We start from the raw sequence: 25,304 nt of genomic DNA, 5'->3' as shown, positions 1-25,304 counted from the left end.
CTCCTCTTCCTCTGGAAATGCTGCGCCAGCCCATAAATTCTCACTTCCCCTGCCGGACCTCAGTTATTAGTGTTTCCTCCGGCGGGGAGACACTGTGCAGGGACCAGGCCGGTCTGTCAGGGAGGCTGTGGGCATTTTTTTTTGCCAAGAATCCTGTTAAAAGAAGCAGAGGCTTCCTAGGGAGAAAGTGGGTTCAAGCCGTTCAGATCACTGGTTCAAGCCGTTGGGATCACTTACCCCACCAGGTATTGCCACCCCTTCCTAGTCGAGCATGGCTTCAGGTCGTGGAGGACTCCTATCGCATCTACAGGGACGTAGCTGGCAAGCCGTTCGGATCTCCCTGTACTGTGTACAGACTGCATTTTTGTAACTGAGCGGGCTGGGCGACGTAGTTTCCAGCGGAAACTAATATTTGACCTAAAAACAATCGACTTCTGGTTCCAGGTCATGGAGCTGATAGGAGGGCCGGGCACAAGCTGGAGATGAGTCGAGAAGGAGCACAGGCAGCTTGAGACTCGGTAGTAAGCAGCCACCTGCAGTCATGTCGGAAACAGATGCTCAACCAACGGACACTACCTCCAGCATTCCTAAGGTAAAAGCACCCTGGGGAAGGGTACTCTCTATCTAGGATTGCCCCCCCAGGTATGGTTCCTATCAGTGGGGGGGGGGGGGGGGGTGGGGCAGACCTTCTGGGTGGCCGGGGGGGAGGCTCAGATTCCTGCATTTTTTTTTTTTTTTTAAAAGGGTATAGTCCACTCCCAGGGTTGTGTCCTGAACTTTGAAGTGGCAGTTTTTTTCCTGTTTATTTTTATTTTCTTTTATATTTCAGAAAGCTACAGAAAAAACTAAATCTACACATAGCTCTAAAATGAAGTGTATCTCTTATAGGGACATATTAGGGCAATCTTGGACAAAGGTGTTGTGTAGAGACTGTATAGACTCCCTTGTTAAGGAAAGGGAATCTGAACAGGAGTCAGGACTAGCAGCTTGTCAAAGAGCTCTCATCCACCTTCTCTTCATTTAGATCCCTGTTTGAATAGTTTCAACTTCCCACGGGTCCAGCTCCCCAGGATACAACCCCACCTCTAGCACAGAGTTCTACTCCAGTTCAACATGTTACTACAGGGGGCACAGAGGTTGCAGTCCCTTTAGGGACGGAAAAGGGACAACCAGACAGTTCCTCTTCCGATTCCCAGGAGGGTTCAGAGGGGGAGGACCAGGTCGGGGGGTCCAGGAAAACCTCCAGATATAAATTATCCCTGGATGAGGTAGAGACCCTCTTAAAGGCGATTTATACAACCCTCGGTATCAGGGCGGATAAGAAACCCCTGACCCTTAATGACCAAATGTACTTGGGTTTGGGGGGAACAAAACAGGAGTTTTTCCAGTACATGAGCTATTGATGGAAATAGTTAAAAAGGAGTGGCAAGATCCCGAAAGAAAGCCCCCCCCCCCCCCTTTTTTTTTCCTAGATCCCTAAAGAGAAGATTCCCATTTTCAGAGGACCCGGCATCCATTTGGACTAAAAGCCCCAAATTGGATGCCGCCTTCTCCCAGGTCTCCAGACACACGGATTGACTCTCTGCTTAAAAAAAAAAAGTGTGACTCCGCTATTGGCAATTTAAAGCCAGAAATGGCAGTTACAGTAGTGGCTTACAGTTTAGAGCACTGGCTCTCACAGATCCAACAACATATTGAGGCAGGCACAGATAAGGAAACAACGATCAAAAACAGCGCATCAAAGGGACTAATAGATTGATGTGAAAAAAACTTTAAAATGTCATTTATTAAATGTAAAAAATGAACACAGACATCTGATCCCTGGAGGATCTCAAACGCATAAAAAACACCAATCATAAAACGGACAGATGTTTGATAATGAAAAGCTCCTCAGATCTCTCAATTATAACTTTGTCAAAGCGCAGGAGCGCGAAACATGTAAGCAGGAGAGTCGGCATAGCAACCTTCCCCTTCACAGCCTTCCACGTGACAAGCCTCTCATGTGATCCACAGCCGCTCGGACAAGCGGCACTGCAAGCAGTGCAGCGTTCTCCAAGCTGCCTATGTGTACAGCTGATATCATCTGGTGACTAAGCTTGATCCTTACCACCTAGCGTGCAGCATTACACCTCTGCCTCCAAGCCGAACGCTTCAGATGGAGCTGAAATAGGCACCTCCCCCTTGGTCGTCGGACTGGACTCATCAGCTCTGCAGCCCATTGAACACCTATGAGGTGGGTGTCCCTGGGAACGTTGTTCCATTCGTTTACACTGACTTTTTGGGTTCTTTCAGATGATTGATTGCATTCATTAGGCATTCGAAAGCTGTGCACATTGGTCTTTGGTGTTGACCTTTCCAAAGTTATAATTGAGAGATCTGAGGAGCTTTTCATTATCAAACATCTGTCCGTTTTATGATTGGTGTTTTTTATGTGTTTGAGATCCTGCAGGGATCAGATGTCTGTGTTCATTTTTTACATTTAATAAATGACATTTTAAAGTTTTTTTCACATCAATCTATTAGTCCCTTTGATGCGCTGTTTTTGATCGTTTTTTCTGCTGCATCCATTTTTTGCCAAGTCCATAATGGGTTAACAGCCGCACATTGAGACTATCTACAGGACATTTATTTAAATAAACAAACATCCCACGAGATAGTCAAACGCTCTTAAAGAGACCATTCATTTGTGCGCCAACTTTATATTGTTTTGTTTTACAGATAAGGAAACCATTCTGTCTTCCTTCCCTACAATGCTGCGAGGTATCGCATACATAGCAGAAGCCTTGGCAGAGTCTGTCCGCATGTCGGGCAGAACAGCGGCTCTAGCCAATTCAGCCAGCAGGGCCCTCTGGCTAAAGACCTGGCCTTCAAGGTCAAATTGTGCGGGATACCTTTGATGGGGGACCTCCTTTTTGGCCCAGGGCTAGAGACTGCACAGCGGACAGGAAAAAAAGCCTTTCCTCTTAAGCGGAAAACCCCTGTACAAACAAAAATAGGTTTTCGTCGGCAAAGGCGCAGGGAAACCCCAAAACCAGAGGGGAAAAAGAAAACCTGGCCCCAAAAAAGGCAGGGGCAGAGGAGGGGAGATTTTTTTCGCCCTCCTGACCCACCCCGTATAACCCAGTGACATTCCAAGTACAATGGAGGGAAGACTGGAGGCCTTCCTCCCACAGTGGGAGGCAATATCCCCCAATCAATATATTCTAGGGGTGATAAGAAGGGGGTACCTCCTGGAATTCTCAAGACCGCCCCCACAAATTCCTTGTCGTGCATCTACCCAGGTGCATGGCAAACACTGAGGCCTTGATGGAAACAATGAGGGAATTAGAAAATCAGAATATCATTCACAGAGTCTCAAAAGCAGAAGATGGAAGGGGGTTTTATTCTTACATTTTTGTAGTAAAAAAAAAAAACCTCCAGGAAAATTCAGATTAATTCTGAATTTAAAGCCCTTGGACAGGTCAGTGGCATACAAAAGATTCCGTATGGAGTCAATCTTTACAGTAAGGGCTCTACTGCCCTGCAACTGTTTCATGGTATATTTGGAACTAAGAGATGCGTATTTACACGTCCCTATAGCGGAGGCCTCGCAGAAGTTTCTATGCCTTGCTATAAACCTAAGGGGAGAAACGGTACTTCAGTTTCAGGCCCTGCCATTCAGGCTATCCTCATCACCCCGCATTTTTACCAAGGTCTTGGCAGAAGCCATGGCCTTTCTTCGGCTCCAGGGGATATCCATAATAGCCTACCTGGACGACCCGCTCTTATTTTCAGCGTCCCCAATACGGTTAGCCAAGGATCTCGACCTAACAAAAAGGGTCCTTGCAGACCTGGGATGGCTACTGAACTTGGAGAAGTCCAGCCTGATCCCCCCTCAGAACAGATCCCGTATCTAGGATTCCTGTTGGACTCAACACAGTTTTTCTACCAATAGAGAAGGTGCAAAAGCTAGACAGAGCGGTGGCCTCTCTTCAGAGCAACCAGCTGTTTTCCATAAGGTTTCTGATGTCAGTATTGGGTCTACTTACATCTATCCTCCCAGCAGTGCAGTGGGCAGGATTACACATTTTCGTCCTCCTACAGACCTTTGTTCTAGGGGTGTGGGACCACAGTCAAGAGGCTCTTGACACCCTAGTACATGTTCCACACCAAGTAAAGAGATCCCTCTGGTGGTGGAGGAAAGTGACAAACCTGTTGCAAGGACATCTGTGTCTCATCCCAGTTTCTCGGGTAGTTACCACAGATGGAAGTGGCAAGGGCTGGGGGCATATCTGGATTCCCTTCCTAGCTCAGGGCACTTGAAGACGACAAGCTATCTTGGTCGTCCAATTGGAAAGAACTAGGGGCAGTTGGACTAGCCCTCGGGTCTTTCAAAAAAGAACTCCTGGGCCACCACATTGAGGTGCGGTCGGACAACTCGTCAGCAGTGGCCTACTTTAAACGAGCAGGGTGGCACAAGAAGCGGAGCCCTGTTGACTTTCGCAACAGACATCCTGAGCTGGGCTGAGATCAACACTCTTTCACTCTCGGCAGTTTTCCTGAGAGGAGAAAAGAACGTGATAACAGACTTTCTCAGCCGAAAGAGGCTGAGAGAGGGTGACTGGGTCCTCAACCAGGAGATCTTCAATCTCATAATAAAGAGATGGGGGTCTCCGGAAGTGGATCTTTTTGTGTCCAAAAGCAACGCAAAAACCCCGTGTGTGTGTGTGTGTGTGTGTGTGTGTGTGTGTGTTTGTTTTTTTTTTTCTCCCTGAGAAGAGAGGGCACGCTTTGAACCAGAATTGGCATTTCAGGACATGCTATGCCTTCCTACCTCCGGTGTTGTTGCCAGCAGTTCTGAGAGAGTTTCAAATGGAAAACGCATCTGATTCTGGTGGCACCGCATTGGCCCAAGAGGGCATGGTTCTCTATACTAAAACAGCTGGCTGTAGAACCTCCCTTATTCTTGCCCCCTCTGGAGGATCTCCTCTCTCAGGGACCAGTCCTTTGTCCACGAGTACACCAGTGGAAGTTAGCGGCCTGGCTACTGGGGAGGGTATATTAAAAGCTAAGGGGTTTTTCAGAGAGGCTAGTTTCCACCCTCCTTGACAGTAGGAAAAGAAACACCCCAGATCTAAGAGAAGGTCTGGCTACGTTTCAATAAATGGTGCGTAGGAAGCTCTTTCTCAGTAGAGAGCTCTTCCGCAGTGTTGGAATTTTTGCAGTGTGGGGCAGACAAGGGCTTATCCATTAGTACCATCAAAGGTCAAGTGTCAGCCCTCAGTGTTTATTTAGAAAAACATCTGGCTGCCAACCCGTGGGTAGTCAGTTGCTTTAGGGCTCTGGCTAGACAGAGACCGGTCCAGGGTCTGCCCTTTCCCAGGTAGGATTTATCTTTAGTTTTACAAAGCTTAATGGGAGGCCCCTTTGAGCCTTTAGAAGAATGTTTACTAAAAGAGCTTACTTTGAAGACTTTTTCTGGTAGCGGTAACAACTGCCAGGAGGGTCAGCAAGATTGAGACATTATCAGACAGATCACCCTTTTGCGTTATTTTCCCAGACTGGATAGTTTTAAAGACCGATCCGGCCCTTTTGCCGAAAAGTGGCATCTGGCTTTCATAGAAGCCAGGAAGTAGTCTTACCCTCCATTTTGTCCCAGTCCCTCAGTGGAGAAGGAATTGAAATTTCATTATTTGGATGTTGGGAGATGTATCCTACACTATCTAGAGCTGACCAAGGCATTTAGGTCAGACTCTTTATTTGTTTTCCGGTGCCAGAAAAGGATGCAAGACATCCCGACGCACTATCGCTCGATGGCTCAGAGTAGCCATCGAGCAGGCCTATTCAGTTGTAGGGGAAGAAATCCCAGGGGGTATTAAAGCACACTCTACCAGAGCTATGGCAGCCTCTCGGGCAGAAAGAGCGGGAGCAATGCCAGAACAGATCTGCAGGGCAGCAACGTGGTCCAGCTACTCCACTTTCGTAAAACCCTACAGAGTGGTGTTGGCAGGTGAGCAGGCCTTTGGGCGAAAGGTTTTGCAAGCTGTAGTCCCACCCTAACTGGTAAGTGCTTGTTTATCCTCTCATAGTGGCTGTCCTGAAAGACGATTGGTGAAAATTAGAGTTACACTTACAGGTAACGTCTTTTCCAGTAGTCTTTCAGGACAGCCCTAGTTACCCACCCAAAAATTTGGGGGGGTCTTATAAAGGACCAGAACGCAGCAGGATATGGCCGGAGGTAATCTCTATATAAACTGAGGTCCGGCAGGGGAAGTGAGATTTTATGGGCTAGCGCAGTGTTTCCGGAGGAAGAGGAGGAGACTATCGCTCATTGTGGCTGTCTTGAAAGACTTCTGGAAAAGACGTTACCGGTAAGCGTAACTCTAAAAATTTTTTGCCTCATAAAAGGTTTTCCCTTTTATATCCCATGGATGAAAAGTTTGTTAAATGGAGCATGCCACAGCCATAGATGCAGGAGTCTCTTCCTTTAAACAAGAACTTTAAATTGTCTGGTAGATAACGCACAGGGCTTGAAAGAAATTGACAAGAAATTGGAGTTGTTAAAGGTTTCCTTTTTCTTTGGCCAGTTCAGCTATTCAGCCAGCTGTTGCAGCAATTGGTATTTGCCAGTCCGTAAAAGATCAAGTCAAAGGGCCGGATAGGCCTAACCAGGAGGCTGATCTGCCTGAAAGTAAGACAGATATTCCTCGAGTGCTGTTTTTTGCTGTTGATGCTTTCTTGTAAAAAGCTATTGGCAGGTTACCCGTTTCATGGGGAATGTTTATCCGGTGATCACTTGGACAAATATATCCAAAGGATTTCCGGAGGGAAGAGTTCTCTACTTCCTGTGAAGAAAAGCACCAGATGCCCCTTGTTCAAAAACCCAGGGACTGCTTCCTCAAATGTCTCAGCGTCGAGGCGGTTCCGCCACTAACGGGGTGCTAGGGCCAGGGGCAAGCCGCAAGGCCAGGGCCAGAAAGAAAAGGCCCTGGGTCAAAAACTCTTCTAAACCCAGCACAAAGCCCTCCTTTTGAGGGGACGCCCCCCCACACCATGGGTTGGGGGGGGAGGCTGCTGCACTTTGCGGACATTTGGAAAACAACAATTCAGGACAGGTGGGTCACCCCAATTATATCTTGTGGTTACAGTCTGGAGGAGTTCCTTCTCAGAGTGTTCCCTCGGATCCTCCAAAAACAAACTTCAGCTTCAGGCACTGCATAATCTAGTGCATCGAGGAGTGATTTGTAGAGGTTTCTGTATTCGAAAGGGACACAGAGTTTTCCTCGTTTTACAGTAGAGGAACGCCATTTTCAGTTTGTGGCTCTACACTTCGGGCTTGCTACAGCTCCCCTGGTATTCACAAAGGTCCTAGCACCAGTACTGGGTCTGTTAAGGGCCCGAGGGATCATGTACTAGGGTATCTGGATGACCTCCTGCTCAGATTACTCAGTACAGGCTCTAGAACAGGGAATAGAATACACAGTGAGGTATTTGAAAAGCTTAGGCTGGATCATAAATACCAAAAAGTTAGCCTTGAGACCAGCTCAATGTCTAAGATATTTAGGTCTGATTCTAAACACGGTCCAAGCTAGAGTATTCTTGCCACCCATAAGGATCTGTGCCCTGAAGGATCAGGTGCGTCAGATAAGGGGCACCAGACAACCCTCCATTCGGCTCTGTATGAGTCTTCTAGGGAGGATGGTATCCTCCGAGGCAGAGCCCTATGCACAGTTCCATTCCAGGCCTTTACAGCAAGACATCTTCTTGGCTTGGAACAGAGTAGGAAAAGTCCTGGATTATCCAATGTGCTTATCTCCTCAGGCATGCTTAAGCCTAAACTAGTGGTTGCAGGATCAGAACCTGCAAAAGGGAAAATCCTTTCTCGCTGTAACTTGGAGAGTATGGACTACAGATGCCAGTCTCTCAGGCTGGGGACCGACCCTAGATGGGCTCGCAGTTCAGGGGATCTGGTCAGGGACAGAGCAGACCCTGCCCATCAACATCCTAGAATTACGGGCAGTATGTCTGGCCCTGTGGTACTGGATGGTGGAGCTTCAGGACTGCCCCATCAGGGTTCAGTCCAACAATGTCACGGCAGTGGCCTATATAAACCACCAAGGCGGTACCAGGAGTCATTCAGCTCTGAAGGATGTGAACTACATGCTAGCCTGGGCAGAGGGACATGTGCCAATGATATCGGCAGTCAATATCCCAGGAGTAGAGGCCTGCAAGGCAGATTCTCAGCCGTCAGCAGATCTGCCCGGGGGGATGGTCCCTACACCCAGAAGTGTTCAAGGAAATTTGCCAACATTGGGGGTGGCCAGAGGTCGACCTACTGGCATCCTGGTTCAATAAGCTACAGCTGTTTGTCTCGACCAAGAGATCCTCTGGCAATTGGAGCAGATGCTCTGATAGTTCCATGTAGCCAGTGCTCCCTGGTTTATGCTTTCCCTCTGCTCCCACTCCTTCCACATTTGTTGTTCAGGATTCATAGTTTCTGGTGGCACCAGCCTGGCCCAGATGGCCCTTGTTCCCAGAGATTGTGAGACAGATGATAGAGCGGCCATGGATGCTTCCACGTCACCCCGATCTACTGTCTCAAGGTCTTATATTCCACCCCAATTTACAGTCTCTAAATTTGACAGCATGGCTATTGAATCCAGGGTGTTAAAGGACTGTGGCATCTCGGGACCAGTGGTGTCTACTCTAGTGAATGCTAGAAAAGCTGCCACTAAGAAGATTTATCATAAGGTCTGGAAGACTTATATTGTTTGGTGTAAAGCCAGATAATGGCATCCTTGGAAATATGTGATTGGGAGAATTCTCTTTTCTACAGTCAGCTGTGGAAATCAATTCGGCTTTTTGTACAATCCGAGGTCTGGTTTCGGCCCTATCAGTCTTTATTCCAAAGGCCTTTAACCTCCCATTCACTGATCCAAACCTTTTTGCAAGGGGCAACTCGCTTGCTTCCCCCAATCAGGTCACCTATGTGTCCTTGGTACTTGAACTTGGTGCTGTCTATGTTACAGAAACAACCACTCGAGCCTATTAAGGAAATTTTCATTAGACATGGCTATCACCTCAGCTAGAAGGGTGCCGGAGTTGGCGGCCCTTTCATTTAGGGACCTGTACTTGATCCTTCACTATGACAAAGTCGTGTTATTACCTGTTCCATCCTTTTTACCAAAGGTGGTGTCGGCCACTCATTTAAATCCAGTCAAATTTTTAATTTGTTTTGTTTTTCCAAAAGGACCCAAGAAGGGGCAGGCAGCTTCCATTGCCAATTGGGTCCGTCAATTGGTCATTCAGGCCTACAGTCTGAAACGTAAAGCTCCTCCCTTTTGGGGTGAGAGCTCATTCTACCAGGGGTGTAGGAACCTCCTGGGATTTTTGCCATCAGGTATCTGTGGCTCAGATTTGTAAGGCTGCTACCTGGTCTTCAGTGCATACGTTAACAAAATGTTTATCGAGTGGATGTTCGAGCAGCCAAAGCTTTGGCTTTTGGCCGCAGTGTACTGCGGGCTGCTGTAATAGGTTCTGATGGCTATTGTTTGGCAGGGTGTCTCTCTCCCCTCAAGGCTGTTGCTCTGGGACGTCCCAGCAGGTAATGAATATTAGCTTGACATTGTGTCCCATGATGTACTCAAAGAAAAGGATTTTACAGGTAAGTATGACGTTAAAAAAAAAAAAAAAAAAAAAAAAAAAAAAAAATTCTGTACTTCCCAGAGATTAAAATGCATTTGTGCGTGTATTGCAGAGAATTTTTACATCCATATACGTCTGCACTTTGAAGATGGATATCTCGGTAACGGCAGCAGTTGCTGCCACAACCAAGGTATCTATCTCTTCAGGAGCCAGTCATGTTTACGATAATGGTGGTCTCGGTGGCAGATTCACCATGATATCACCATTATCGGCGGCGGGAGAGGTGCCGCTGCTCTCCTACGCCCTCCGCTGCTTACCAGAGCCATCGGCAGCAGGGGATGTGATCAGGACCTTTCCGTGGCTGGGTATGGAGACGAGTGAGGGAAAGATGGCACCCACCTGTCACCATACTATAGCAGGGTGGAAGCAACTTCAAAACGCCACTTGCGCCCATACATCTTAAAGGGCCATTTTTTCAATGTCGTGTTTTTTTCATGTGTGTGTGTGTGTGTGTATATGTATGTGCATTTGAAAAAAAACGACATTGCATTTTAATCCAAATATGAGATCTGGGGACTTTTTGACCCCAGATCTCATATTTAAAGGGGCCTGTCATGCAAGGATGTTTACATTCCTTGTAATAGGAATAAGAGTGATTTTTATTTTTTTAAACAGTGAAAAAATAAAGAAAATCTAGTTAAATAGTTAGTAAGGTTGAATAAAGACACCAGTCCATCCAGTTCAACCTGAGTGTCTACAATTGTCGCTATCCCCGTACATTGCACACTCACATCGGTCCTTACCCTCAAGGATCCAACAATCCAAGGTCCCCATTCATATACTAGGGCCAATTTGGGACAGAAGTCAATTAACCTACCTGCATGTCTTTGGAGTGTGGGAGGAAACCGGAGTACCCGGAGGAAACCCACACAGGCACAGGGAGAACATGCAAACTCCAGGCAGGTAGTGTCATGGTTGGGAATCAAACCAGTGACCCTTTTTACTGCTAGGTGAGAGTGCTAACCACTACACCACTGTGCCACCCTAAAATAAGAAAAAAAATCTAATTATTTTTTTTTTTTTTTATAGCGCCCCGTCCCAACTAGCTCACGGTCAGAAGCGAACGCATACATAAGTAGCGCCCGCATATGAAAACAGTGGTCAAACCACACATGTGAGGAATCGCTGCAATTGTAAGAGCTAGAGCAATAATTGTAGCCCTAGACCTCCTCTGTAACTCAAAACATGCCACCTGTAGAATTATTTTTTTTTTAAATGTTGCCTATGGTGATTTTTAAGGGTAAAAGTTTGACACCATTCCACGAGCGGGCGCAATTTTGAAGCATGACGTATTGGGTATAAATTTACTTGGCATAACATTATCTTTCACAATATAAAAAAAGTTGGGCTAACTTTGTGTGTGTGTGTGTGTGTGTTTTGAATAAAAAAAAAAAATGAATTATTTCCCAAAAAAGTGCGCAAATGCCATGTGAAAAAAAGTGTTGCAATGACCGCCATTTTATTCTCTAGGGTGTAAGAAAAAAAAACATAATGTTTTTGGGGGTTTTAAGTAATTTTTCTAGCAAAAAAAACTGTTTTTAACTTGTAAACACCAAAATCTCAAAACAAGGCTAGTCCTTAAGTGGTTAAATACCTGACTACATTTTTAAAGTCCATTGGAAGAAGGGACCAAATACTGTTAACATTTTGATATGTATAACTTTTGCAGGTACAGCACTTGGGAACCAGAAGAGAACATTCTGGATTCTCGCCTTATTGTGGCATTTGAGCAAAAGTAAGTTTTATTATCGCTTCCCAGCTGTAACAAAATGAAATTCTATAACGCACATTCCTAGTGTCCTGGCTTTTCACCAATGATTTGGGCATTGTGTATGATTTACAATGGCTACTATGTACCCAATTTTTAACATGGTCCGGGTCTAGTTAAAAAATAATAATTTAATAAACTGATCTGGAAAGCAGCACATTTTTCTGAATGTTTTGAACCTTGTCTGTGAGTTTGGAATGGATCATTTGCACTGTATTAATAAAGTAATATAGTGCAGCGCTGATTAAAAATGAAATGAACAATGAGATAATTTCCAAAAAATTTGATACAATATATAAATGTGCAGATAAATTCACAACAAATTAAGATTGCCCAACAATAGTGAAAAATGTAAGCAAACCAACAGTGTTGGTACATATAAAATGCATATAGTCCATATAATATGGCAAAGAATAATGTGACTGTGAATCTGGGTGAAATGGTTGTCTGTAGATAATCCACCACCGTAAAGGAGAAGAAGCTTACCAGACAGGTTGAACCCAGCTAGGCCTATGTCTGATGGGTCAACCAAGCTTTTGGTGTAACACACCCAAGGAAGGGTACAGCAACCATGATTTCCAATATAGACCAATCTGGTAGGGATACGTTACAGTAGTAACATCAGTAAGTATCCACCATAGTTATAATGACCAAAATTCATGATCGGTTCCTCTCAATATGACATATGGCAAAAGGAGAAAAATGGGGCCACATAGTGTGATTCCGTTTTTTAAATGTAAAACATTTATTGAAAAAAATGCTAAAATGGTCACTCACATTTGAGAAGACATTAAAAGCATATGGATAAAACCAAGTAATGCAGTAGCATCGGTGGAGCCTGTCCCGATGTTTCATCCTAATAAGGCATCCTCTGGGGTGTTTGGAATGGATCATTTGAACTGTATTGTTTAGATTCTTTTGATACCATTACAATGACTTGCTTTTGATCTCTGCTTAATCTTGTTTTCTGTTTTGTACAGAGAGAGGGAACAGGAGATCTATGGACCGAAAAAAAGGGGTCCAAAACCAAAAACGTTCTTATTAAAGGTAAAAAAAATCTGCATATATATTTTTTTTTTTTTTTGTTACTCAAAGGTCAACTCCATATTTTAGACCATATTATATGTTACATCGATATTTAGGTTGTAACATGGTTGCAAATTGTTGCTACAAATATGGGTGCATTTTTTTTTTTTTTTTTGCAAAAGGTGGACTTGGCCTTTTTAATGTACTCACTAGTTGCAACATGTTAATTGTATTTATCTGATTTGTCATTGCCTTATAGGCAACACTAGTAAATACAATACAAATATTGGGAAAATCCAGATACGTTTGCATGTCTGAGTTCTCCAGCATTCACTAAAGCCAGCCATAGACTGAATGTCAGACGGTTCTGCAGGGACTGGCCGAGATTCCAACCATGTATGGGCAGGCTGAATGTGCCCAAGTTGATCAATCAACTTTGGTGCAACCTGACAGTCGAATTTGACATACTATTGCAGTCACTTGCAGTTATCGCTGTGTTCTCCCAGCCGAGATGTCTTCCCCCACCAGGAGAACACAATGGTTCCGCTGCAGGAATTCCCCCATCAACACTGACACTGTTGGTGGGGAAATTGACTGACATTTATTTATTTATTTATTTTTTTCTTTCGTGCAGTCCATGGTTGCAGGAAAACAAATCACTCCCATCTATTGCTAGCTGATTTTTATATAAAGATTGGCAGGTAATACTGCTGAGGAAGAAGCCAAATCAAGGTATTGGGTGAATCTGCATAGAGTATGAATGCAAATGCTTTTTCTGATCTTTAAAATAATTGGATTCTCCATCTTTGAGTAAGGATTGTCTAGAGGAATCTTTTTAGCAAATGTTATTTAGCACTTATAAAGCAAAAAAAACTTTTTGCTTTATAAATAAGTGAATAAAAAAAAACTTATTCTTGATTTGAAGATAAAAGTTGGCTTCAGATGTGCTTTACAGCTCAGGCAAACTTTTTTTTTTTCATAGGGGTTCATAGGGACTGTATGGTGAATATTGGGTAAAGTTGCCATGCAAGCCATATCTAAATAAGCAGCTAAAACCAGAATAGGCTTGTTAAATTCGAATAAAGAAGCAGCCTGAGTTGAGCAAAATTATCTTTTAAAAGGGACATGTTATGTAGAAGGGCCACACCAGCATAACTGTGGAGAAAGTTTTATACAATTTTGGGCATTAGGATTTCCGATAACTAACTATAATGGGTGCAAGGAAAAATTTGAGAATCCTATTTTGTGTGCTTCAGTGTTCTTAGTTGGCACCAATCTATGCAGAATACTAGTCAGTAGATCCATGTCCAAGGCACATCGTCAGACCCCCTCCCAGTAGTACGTACAATAAGAAATGGAATGTAAATTATGTTCAGCTTGAAAACGCATTTTATGTATGTGGTGGTGTGTGTTTTTTTTTTTTTTTTTTTTTTCCAAGTTGTTTGCCAATTGGGAATCTGTTACAGACATAAGATTCTGAAAATGTTTAGCAACATTGGAGAAAGTAGCAGGTTATTTGTAACTAATCTTCTGTCATTAACAGGCCAGAGCCCAGGCTGAAGCACTTCGTATAAATGATCTCCACTATGGAGTTAAACCAGGCTCCAGTGGCTCCGCTAAGTTGCACTCAAGTGCTGCTGTGCATCGATTAAAAAAGGACATTCGACGCTGCCATAGCATGTCCCGTCGCCCTCTTCCCCGTCCGGACCCTTCTGCACCTTCTGGTACTAGTTCTGGTCTACGCCCCCCTGTGTCACCATTTTCTGAAACTGTGCGGATCATCAATCGCAAGGCAAAACCCAGAGAGCCAAAGCGTAATCGAATCATTCTCAATCTAAAGGTCATTGATAAAGCTGCAAAACCACCTCTAGGACGCCCCAAAATTCCTTCCCGAAATAGAGTGATTGGTAAAAGTAAAAAGTACAGTGAGAGTATGTTGCGTAACCAGATTCGTCACATAAAATATGGGTCATTTTCACTGTACAACAAGCCAGCCCTTCGAGGCCCAGATGAAGCAAAAGCAGATAATAAAAGCACTCACCAAGGCTTAGAGGATGAAAGCTCTGCCACATCTGGGTGTCCTTCTCCAGCTCCATCAGATGATCGACCCCCTAAATTACTGCCTGAGACTCTTAGCCCTGCTGTTCCTGACTGGAGGGAATCTGAGGCATTGGATCTTTCTATACCACCAGAATCCTCTGCAAGCAAACGTGGGCAAGGGGAGCCTGAAGAATCTGAACCTGAAGAGGAAGCTGGAGATTGGCGTCCAGACATGTCACCATGTTCCAATGTGGTGGTGACTGATGTTACCAGTAACCTGTTGACCGTCACCATCAAAGAGTTTTGCAATGCACAAGACTTCGAGAAAGTAGCCGCAGTAGGCAAATAGAATAGGAGAAGGGCGAGTAATAGGAAATATGTACAACAATTTAAAGATTGTTTCACTCTAAAGCTTGTAATACACCACCCTATATCCTCTTTCTCCATCCTTATGATCATGTATAAGGATGTACTAAAAGATAGTACAACCTATATATACTTCCTTGCCCAGTGTGGCAAGATTAAATGTAGAATGTGATGGCACTTGGTCCGAGGATCTACATATGTCCTCCACCCCATATCTAGTTTAACATTTCATAGCATAGCAAAACGGAAACAAAATTACTGTATTTACTATATATACTTATATTGTCATGGCTGCTAAGCACATAAATGAATTGTGCATGTATACTATGTAAGAGCTATAGCTTGCTATTAAAGCGGACATTTAACAATTAATTTATATATCACACACACACACACTTATAGCCTACTTGCTGAAAAACTCTTTAGGATTGCAGAACTAACTGAGGGAGTAGCATTCAAAGCACTATTTAAAGGCCCCTGTTGATGTACTTCATTAACTCCCTAGTTTAAACCTTGGTCTGATTTGGAATGCAACATACAGAAGTCTTTGGTGACTTTCCAATACCAAAGTAGAAAAATTAGCTGATCAGTAGTTCATGGAAGTAAACAAACCATAACGTCAGGTGGGCAGAATGAGGCCAAAAGGTGAGTGTTGCAGAAAGATGAGCGTTCTCCATTATATCGATATCCAATTTCGATAGTAAAAATAGTTGCATACAAGGCATTTTAGAATAAATGGATAATAATCTATGCATCCAGCCTTTTTCCCAATATAATTTTATGCTGTGCTATCCTGTACACTAATGTGTACCCCAGCCAGAGAGCAAAAAAGTGATAAGGTGTTGGGCAAATGTGAACACAATGATGTCTTTAATTTGGGCCTAGCATCATATTTTCATGTTCTTTTTTTATGCTTGGGTATTTGTTACATCTAGAGATCACAGCACTCCTGACAATGCTGTTATCTGCTCTTTCCAGGACAGCACAATATTTGTTCTGTCATCTAGGGTCGGCATCTAATCTCTGAACTGATATACTGGCTCAGAGCTGACACAATCCTATACAGTGCATCCACAAAGTATTCACAGCACTTCACTTTTTACACATTTTGTTATGTTACAGCCTTATTTCAAAGTAGATTAAATTCATTATTTTCCTCCAAAATTCTAAAAACAATACCCCACAATTACAATGTGAAAGGTAGGTTTGAAATGTATTAAAAATAAAAAGTGCTAATAAAATGCTCAGGTGCATCCTGTTTCCACTGATCATCCTTGAGATGTTTCTACAACTGGAGTCCACCTGTGGGAAATTCAGTTGATTGGACATGATTTGGAAAGGCACACACCTGTCTATATAAGGTCCCACAGTTAATGGTGCATGTCAGAGCACAAACCAAGCCATGACGTCCGAGGAATTGTCTGTAGATCTCCGAGACAGGATTTCGTTGAGGCACAGATCTGGGGAAGGGTGCAGAAAATTTTCTGCAGCATTTAAGGTCTCAATAAGCACAGTTGGCTCCATAATCTGTAAATACAAGAGGTTTGGAACCACCAGGACTATTCCTAGAGAGGACCAAACTGAGGGATCGGGGGAGAAGGGCCTTAGTCAGGGAGATGACCAAGAACCTGATGGTCACTCTGACAGAGCCTCCAGCGTTTCTCTGTGGAGAGAGGAGAACCTTCTGGAAGAACAACCATCTCTGCAGCACTCCACCAATTTGGTCTGTAGAGTGGCCAGACAGAAGCCACTCCTCCGTAAATGACACATGGTAGCCAACTGGATGTTTTTCAAAAGGCATCTGAAGGACTCTGACCATGAGAATCAAAATTCTCTGGTCTGTTGAAACAAAGAATGAACTCTTTCTCCTGAATGGCAAGCATCATGTCTGGAGGAGACGAGGCACTGCTCATTACCTGGCCAGTACCATCCCTACAGTAAAGCATGGTGGTGGCAGCATCATGCTGTGTGGATGTTTTTCAGTGGCAGGAGCTGGAAGACTATTCAGGATCAAATGAAAGATGAATGCAGCAATGTACAGAGACATCCTTGCTGAAAACCTGTTCCAGAGCGCTCTGGACCTCAGACTGGGGTGAAGGTTCATCTTCCAACAGGACAACGACCCTAAGCACACAGCCAAGATAACAAAGGAGTGGTTACGAGACTAATCTGTGAATGTCCTTGAGTTGTCCAGACTTTGAAAATCTCTGGAGAAATCTGAAAATGGCTGTGCACAGACTTTCCCCATCCAACCTGATGGCGCTTTAGAGGTCCTGCAAAGAAGAATAGAAGAAACTACCAAAAATTAGGTGTGCCAAGCTTGTAGCATCATACTCGGAAAGTCTTGAGGCTGTAAGTGGTGCCAAAGGTGCTTCAACAAAGTTGAGCAAAGGCTGTGAATACTCATGTACATGGGATTTTTTATTTTTCTTTTTAATTTTTTTTTTTTTTTTTTTTTGTTTGCAAAGATTTCAAACTTCTTTCACGTTGTCATTATGAGGTATTGTTTGTAGAATTTTATGAGGAAAATAATTTAATCCATTTTGAAATAATGTTGTAGCATAACTGGAAAAGTGAAGCGCTGTGGATACTTTCCCGGTGCACTTTAAATCCTGGTACCTGCACTGTTCTTTGCTGTGTTCACAACAATTTCACATAGATTAGCCCCTGCAGCCTCTGAGCTTGTGACCTACAAAAAGTTAGCAGTGTGATCACTGGGGGAGAGAAAACCTAAGGAAATGCTTTCTCCCTCATGGCTCAGACTGACATTATCTCAGCCTAGGCAAAGTCGCTTGCCTTGAGCTTTAAAGACAGCTTTTTAGAAATGGGCACAGATTTGGTTAAAAAAATGTTTGTTACAGTGTATTGGAACATGTCAGAAAATTATTTACACAGACTTGTAAAGTTAAAAAACGGTTTACTTTCAGCTCTCAAATTAAGCCCACCAGATCTCATGAGCCTCCCTTCTCGTATTTTGTCTCCTGTCTGACCCACTGTATTAAGTTAACAGACTAGACTATGAAGACAAATAATATGGCATTTCCTCGGCCAAGTAATAGTTTGTTCCATCACATTTCATAACTAAATATCTTCTGAATGAAGGCTTCAAATTCCAAAATTTCAATAACAAGAACTAACTACTGGTGCTGTGTTAAAAAAAAAAAAACTTTTTGGAATGGTTCTGTAGCTCATAGCCTATTGTTCAAATTCAGAATTTATTATTTTACTTGTCTTAAAGAGTCCTATTCTTCTCTTTGAGACAAAACTTGAAAACAAGCTTTTGAGTGAATGCATCTTTTAACATTTTGATATGGAGAATCTCATAACATGAAATGGGATCTCTGCAATTAATTCAAGGTCTATGGTGTTCTAGAATTACTGGTGCTAACACCTATTTATGTATTTTTATTTATATATATATATATATATATATATATATATATATATATATAAATTAGCTGTAAACTGCATGGGTAAAATGGTTTGCCTGCTTCTAGCCGTAAACTGACACTGCTCTGCAATGCTTCCTATGATTTTTTCAGTAATAGGAAGTCAACACCTGGTGCTAATATCCCAGTATACTTTTGCATTGATGGACATTGAAGGAAAAATTGATTTCCACATTGCATTTGTTGTGTATGCAGATAGTGGTAAAGAATAGTGTTACTGTTCTTTTCAAATGGGCACAAATTTAATTTGGATACTTAAGGTTATCCTTGTTTAACTTAAGTCTGAAATATATGAAATGGTTTTGCAAAGGAAATTGCTAAAAAAAAAAAAAAAAACCCCTTGGCTTTCTTGGTGCTAAAGATTGAGTATATCTTTTTTTTTTTTTTTTTTTTTTTTTTTTCCTTTTTTGTGTGTTTTGTTCTATTTTATCAACAAGTTCTGAAGGATTTAAGAGTTGAATGAAATGGCTAGCTAATAAGCGGGGCATAGTAACCTGTTTTCTAATGTGCTAAGTTAACTTTTACATCCTCTATACACCCAGGGCCATTGCCCTGGGTGTAAACTGAATAGTGTTGGTCACGATTTGTGTTAAGCATAAAATGATAGTTGGGGGGGGGGGGGGTGTTATTGGGGTGTTTTTGTTTTTTTTCACTGACCCAGTCAAACCTTAAGGCTGGGTTCACATTAATGCCAATTGGATGCAGGTTTCCCAATTTGTATGACAGGAGGGTGTGACAGTCTCTCGTACATCTCCGGATCGGCTGCAGAGCGCACTGCAGAAGGCTCCTGTGCATCTTTGGCTCAATTTCAGGTCCGAATTCAGGTAGAAATTCAAGTCAAGCTGCAGATAGTGTGAACCCAGCCTCAGATATAAAGTTCACTTCAACCCCAATAAGCATGTTACTTGAGCAAAAATACTTTTATTTTTTATCCCCCCCCCCCCCCTCCTTTTCTTTGTGCCAGTGAAAAGCTTACACTTGATTGGGTCAAAATATATGTAGGTTTTCGGTCTTTTTAGTTCACTAGCAAATTTTCAGATTACACTGTTGCATATTTATCATTAGATGTTAAAGCTGAGATCCTATATTTTACTGTCTGAGACTCGGCAAGGGCATTTTAAATGTATAATGGCTGAATTTTCTATGTAAATAATTTTACATTATTACAGATAGCTAAAAGCCCCTTCTTTAGTTCAAGATAAACTAAAACACAAAAGAAAAGCAACTTGCACTTTTTTTATCAACTTGACTTTAATTTGCTGCTTTTCTGTTTATTATGTCAGATAAGTGAAATATTTTACCAGTATGTTTTTCAATGAAAGCTTTCCATGTTTGTGACCTAGAAAGAAATTTAGTTCTAAATGATGATTATCCATGATAAATTATTGCACTTACTTTTCCGTCCATTATAAAAGAGATTCTTGTTTGGCCCTGTTCTTCCTTCTCCCCATCCTTCTTTGATGGAAAGTGTAGCAGTTTTACTAACTTCAAGTTACTGTCAGTCAAACAAGCAGGAAACATTTGTGCACTTTCATGGTTATAATATTATAATTTTAAAATGTGTACAGAGAAGTTTGTGGCCGAAGAACTTATATGAAATATGCACTTGTGCATTGGACACTTTCCTTCTATAAAGGTATAAGTACAGTGACATTGACATCTATCAAGCAGGTACCAACAGATGTCCTGTCTGTTAACTAAACTGCAAGTTGGATGCCTTTTTAATGTTCACATATAGTACTCATTCTACTTTTGTGTTTTTTATATTTGTGAAATATAATACCTGGTAGGGTTGATGCCTGTTTTGAGCTGAACTGCACCAAATACTTGCATACAAAAGGTTTAATTGCTTTCTAAATGTAATATTTTGTAATGGTCAACCATTACTAAAGCAGAAGATGATTTTTGATCCAAGCTAGTTTAGGCACTTTGTGGATCTCCAGTTGTCAAATGGCCAGGTTTGCCAGCAATGTTTGTTTTAAAGTGTTTTTCACTGGGCCACAGTGCCTGCCTGTGCCTCAGAATAGTAGTATTCTGGAAACAATAGAAGAATGACTAATGGATAATTGATATTTTGTCTTGCTGTTTGATATCTGAATATCAAGAGAATTACCAAAACTGCTTGAAAACTGTATCAGAAGTCTAGTAAGGGACTTTATAATAAGATGACTTTGTATTACGACTTGCATTTTGACTTGTGATTGCACCAGATTTTAGACCTTATCTGTTTCAGCACAAGCCTTAATTCAATTTTACAAGCAAAGTATTTACTGTTGCATGTGTACTTTCTAACACTGATATGAACTGCAATACAAAAGTACGCTAAAGTGTTTTTTTTTTTTTTTTTTTTTTCGGATTTCCCCAGATAACAAAATGAGCAGGTTATAGCTTATGCAAAGATGCGTTGTACTTGTAGTTTGGCTATTTTTTAACTATCCATACTCTCAGAGTTTTTTAGTATCTCTAAATCCATAGAAACCAGTTATACTTTAACAAGATTTCTTTCCTGATATTTTTATTTATTTTTTTCACACAAGATGTTTGCTATATATTTGAAAATTTGCAGCACATCCCCATCCTTTGTGAATAGGACTGTCAAGCAACTTCATGACGCTTGGACGAGTTTAGCTTTTTTTTAAAAGCAGGCTGGTAGCAGACTTGTCTTGAAAACCCATTTGCTTTTATTGGTTTCTCCAAAAACCAGGCTCCATCATGCCAAAGAAAGCTAAGTGTCTATAAGTGGTGGTAGCCTATTCAGTGGAACTAATCAAACACCCACGGAGAACCGCGCCAGTCGGCATGGGATTGATTCACCTTCATGTTTCCCACTTCCACCCTGAAAGTCTGTTACTGAAGTGACTCTGTTGCCTTGCTGAAAAAAAAATGTAAACTTAGACCGCTTGCAAAAGAAGCACATTAATACTCATCTATCTGGTTGGTGGAAAGTCAAATCTTCAATATGTCGATATACCAGAAGCCCTGCTGACATTTCTAGGTTTGTCCCTTACTACCTGTCATTATGTCATTACTGAATGCAGTAGTGATATAGTGGCAAAATCTGCCTACCGCAGTTCATGGTGCAAGACACTTTCACACACCCAGAAGTGTTGGATAGCAGCAGCACTGGTAGTAATCTGCTTTCTATACAGACTGCCCAAGTTATGTATTTTTTTTTTTTTTTTTTTTTTTTTTTTTTGCACCAAGGCAACAGACATGTTCAGAACAAAAAAAGTTGTTTTCATTCATTTAACTAATTTTGTTTAGATAGGTTTTCCGAATTTGTTTAGTTTTTTGTTTGTATTTAAATTTTCCAAGTTCGACTGAATTGAATTCAATTTGACCCCATACTCTGGTTGCCATTGGTAGAAAGACCCACTTATAATATTGGTCAGATTTGTTAAACTACCTTGCCCCCATTTTACAGACCACTAGAAAGAGTCTTAATGTCAGTGGTTACTGAGAGACATTTTTTATTTTTCTCAAGGAACCCCTAGCAACCTCTGGAGGACCTCTAGGGTTTCACAGAACCCTGGTTGAGCAAGGCTGCCTTAGAGTCTCACTCATGAGCTGTTTCAAATTCGTCTCCGTGTAGAACAAACTCCTGTCAGTCTACCCAAAAATATTTTATTTTAGCCTAGTCATGCAATTGCATTGTATATATTGGAAATTACTATTTAACCTCTTGGAGCCATCTTCTAGGTCCTTTTTTAAGGGGGTTTAGGATGCTTGGGGGGTGGGGTGTATGATCATGTGACCACCATGGTTGGCTGTCATGGCAGTCACATGATTAGAGGGCTCCTGATTGCAAGCGGCGATTGTGAGCTTTCCGTTAACCGCCAGGAGCGCTCAGGACCACGGCCCAACTGGTTAAAGATTCTTTGTTTAAAGGTAACCTGTATTGAAGAAATGTGGAGGGTGCCATTGCTGACTACTCTTTCCAAAAATGTTAGCTGCCTGGCTATAATGCTGAATCACAGTGGCTTCAATGATTTCAGTCTCCATCTCGGAACAATTTGTTCTAAACTCTCTATTTTGCTTGTTTGTTCCACATCAGTATTTAAGCCATAGACAACCAAGTAATGAGCATTTTCAGAATTAACTTGGTAATGACAGATTACTTAATTTTTAGTAAAAGTTTTTTTTTTTTATTGCGCCATAGTAACCTAACTTAGCATACGAGCCCTGGAAACATATATATACTGGAGTACAAATTCTCAGCAGTAGACCACTATCTGTGGATATTGCTTCAGAAACATTTTTATACACGGTTTAAAGAGATAGGAGAAATATTCTTATAAATGCAAAGTGCATTAGTTTTTAGCCTTTGGTACTCCATTGTGGTCCAGTTTAGTGGACTTCTTTAACTGAAGCTGTTGCTTGATGCAGATGTATAAGGAGATTTATATATTTTATTTTTTCATTCAATGATCACAAATTCTGCATGCCTCCTTATAAAAGCTGAGGTCCAGTAAGTGACATTTAACTTGTACCTTCTTCCCTTTTGACATGTGAGATGAATAACGTCTCTGCACTGGTAGCTGTGTAGACCATTGCATGTGATGTTTTACTGGGATCTCATCAGATTTCACACAACCAGTCATATTCCTGCTAATTAATTGTATACCCCGTTAGTGCTCTTGCTGCAAAACACATGCAAACTGCAGATTTTAATATACATTTTGGTTTAGATGTCTGTTCACATATGTGTGCTTATGTAAAATTCATTTTTTGTTTGTTTTTTGTAAGTTCTGCTTGCCTCAGCAATGGTTTTTGTAGCAAAAGCCACGTGCAAAAAAATTCTGAATGGAGTAGCTTCACAAAAATTGTGAACTTTCTCTCTAAAACATCCTTGGAAGTGACCACTCTATTCGGCACTTGAAAACGTGTACATTTTAGACAGAACAATTTTTATGTAACATGCATGTATTTTTTAAGCACATGGGTCTGAGTGGAATAAACTGACATCAATGGGCACTTTTTAAGCTGTGACATACTTTACTATTACTGTTGTGCTTTGTTGTTCTTATCAAAACAGTGACATGTAGCTAACCATATATTTTCTTGAACAAGTTATATAATTTACTGTGCCATGTTTTGTCAAAGCAATCTCATTTCGTCCTTGGTTGTTGCATAGAATCTTGTTTTTTGTATAGCCTGTGCTTATTGCTTTAACTGTAAGCATTTTTCATGCCAGGATATGTCATTTTCTTTTTTTCTTTAGGTTTACTGTGAAATATTTTAACCTGCTGCAATGAATTCATTTTGGTGCTGTTTGAATTTATAAGCTACATAAAAGAGGTATTAGGAAAGGCATAGAAAACATGGCTGTTTGCCTTTTTTAAAACGCTTGATGTTGTTCATAATACAGTATAATCCAAAACCGAGAACTTGTTGCGGGGCTTGTACATGTTACATGAGTTTTTGTGACAAGCTTTCTGTGTAAACAACTCTGAAGAATTGAGCTGTTTTCTACATTAACTAATGAGGTTCTCGGTTTTAATTTTCTCTCCTTTACTGTAATAATAAAATGAAGAATCTCACTGGCTGTTTTAAAGAGGCACACAACTTTTTTTTTTTTTTCCAGAAAATGTAAAGGGCACAATACAATTTTTAATTGTGCTATTTTACTGAGCTAAAACACAGGTGCACATCTTGCCCAATCTGTCATAAATATTTTTTTATAGATCTATAGCAAAATCAGGGTCAGGTCTGACATATTTGTAAAGCGAGAAAATTTCAGACCTGGCAAAAGTTAAAAAGTGCAATTCTGTTACAACAATGCACAATTATGCATAATGTACAGAGAACTTTTACTGGTTTTATACATGTCTCCTTTTAAAGTGGGCACAGTCTATTCAATATTTTTGACATCATGAAACATGTATGTGTTTGTTTGTTCCTTCTTCTTTTTTTTTTTTTTTTTTTTTTTTTTTTTTGTTTGTCCCATGGTTTTTATTAGTATTTACTTAAGAGGACACAGTCCTTTTTACCGTACAATGAGGTAACTGTATGAAAGTTGCTTTTACAGTGTTGACTTACTAAAGTCAAATAGGCTGTTCAATTTCACAAGCGTTTTTTCCCTTTTTAGGGAAGTGATTATGGTGAAGATTTACTTTGCAAAGAATACCCCATCGCTTGCAAGGAAAATTAGATTAATTAATGAAAGAACTTTTTTGCTTGAATAATGGAAGTTAGCAGAGTGCCCCTCATTTTTACTAAAGTAAAGGAAAATTCCCTTGCAAAGTGAAAATCTCTCTACAAAATGAACAGCCTATTTTTCCTTTTAGTAAATAACCCACTATATTATGCTGCTATCTACATGCCTCATTCAGAATGTGGGCACAGTGTTGGTGGTAGCCGATGAAGGAAGAGAAATGGTAGCTTTTTTTTTTTTTTGTTTTTTTTGTTTTTCTTGGCACTATTAAGACTTTAATCCAGTTCTGCATATACTAATTGGAGGGGGTACAAGAAATTGGCTTTGTTTTTATCCTGGTTGTTATTCACTTGTCTATCATTTAGCTGTCAAAGTCCTGTTGACAAGTCCAATTTTTGTGATCTAAAAAAAATATATATATATTTATATTTCATTTTTTTTTTTTTTTTTTGCTCTATTAGGTTTTTCTTTTGTGCTTTTAATTAGTACTAACTGTAGATGGTCAGTCTTGTTGCGCAACTTGAAAGCCGTTTTTTTATACAATGCATTAGGATCCTTAACAGTTTTGAGCTGCCTCACATGTCCATCGCTTCACGTGTTCCAGTTATTATATTGATCTGCACACCTGAACATCGGTTACACATATTCTATTTAAAGCGGTTGTAAATGCTCAGCTTTTTTTTTTTTTTTTACTCTTATTACAATAAACATGTAATACTTACCTGCTCTGTCCAATGCTTTTGCACAGAGCGGCCCAAAACTTCCGCCTGCGCTCTTGGCTCCTCTTCGGTGTCTGCTACCATAGCAAGCCACTTGC

The 25,304-nt window shown here is 41.3% G+C and overlaps 1 protein-coding gene across 1 annotated transcript in view; it reads left to right on the top strand.

Annotated features, from left to right (window-relative positions):
- Positions 1 to 15,256, top strand: part of CBX6 (chromobox 6) — a 49,151-nt gene extending 33,895 nt beyond the window's left edge. The window contains exons 3-5 of the mRNA XM_077452314.1: positions 11,354 to 11,419; positions 12,433 to 12,499; positions 14,022 to 15,256. Of these exons, the coding sequence (XP_077308440.1) occupies positions 11,354 to 11,419; positions 12,433 to 12,499; positions 14,022 to 14,867 (979 nt within the window). The 3' untranslated portion in view covers positions 14,868 to 15,256. The remainder of the gene's footprint in view (positions 1 to 11,353; positions 11,420 to 12,432; positions 12,500 to 14,021) is intronic.
- The last annotated feature ends 10,048 nt before the right edge of the window (positions 15,257 to 25,304 follow it).

This window comes from Lithobates pipiens, unplaced genomic scaffold (genome assembly GCF_037356315.1).
Source record: "Lithobates pipiens isolate NorthernLeopardFrog02 unplaced genomic scaffold, aLitPip1_a1.2 Scaffold_23, whole genome shotgun sequence".
In the NCBI taxonomy this organism is placed as follows: domain Eukaryota; kingdom Metazoa; phylum Chordata; class Amphibia; order Anura; family Ranidae; genus Lithobates; species Lithobates pipiens.
The sequence above is the reverse complement of the archived record's forward strand: the minus strand, read 5'-3'. Positions and strand labels throughout refer to the sequence as shown.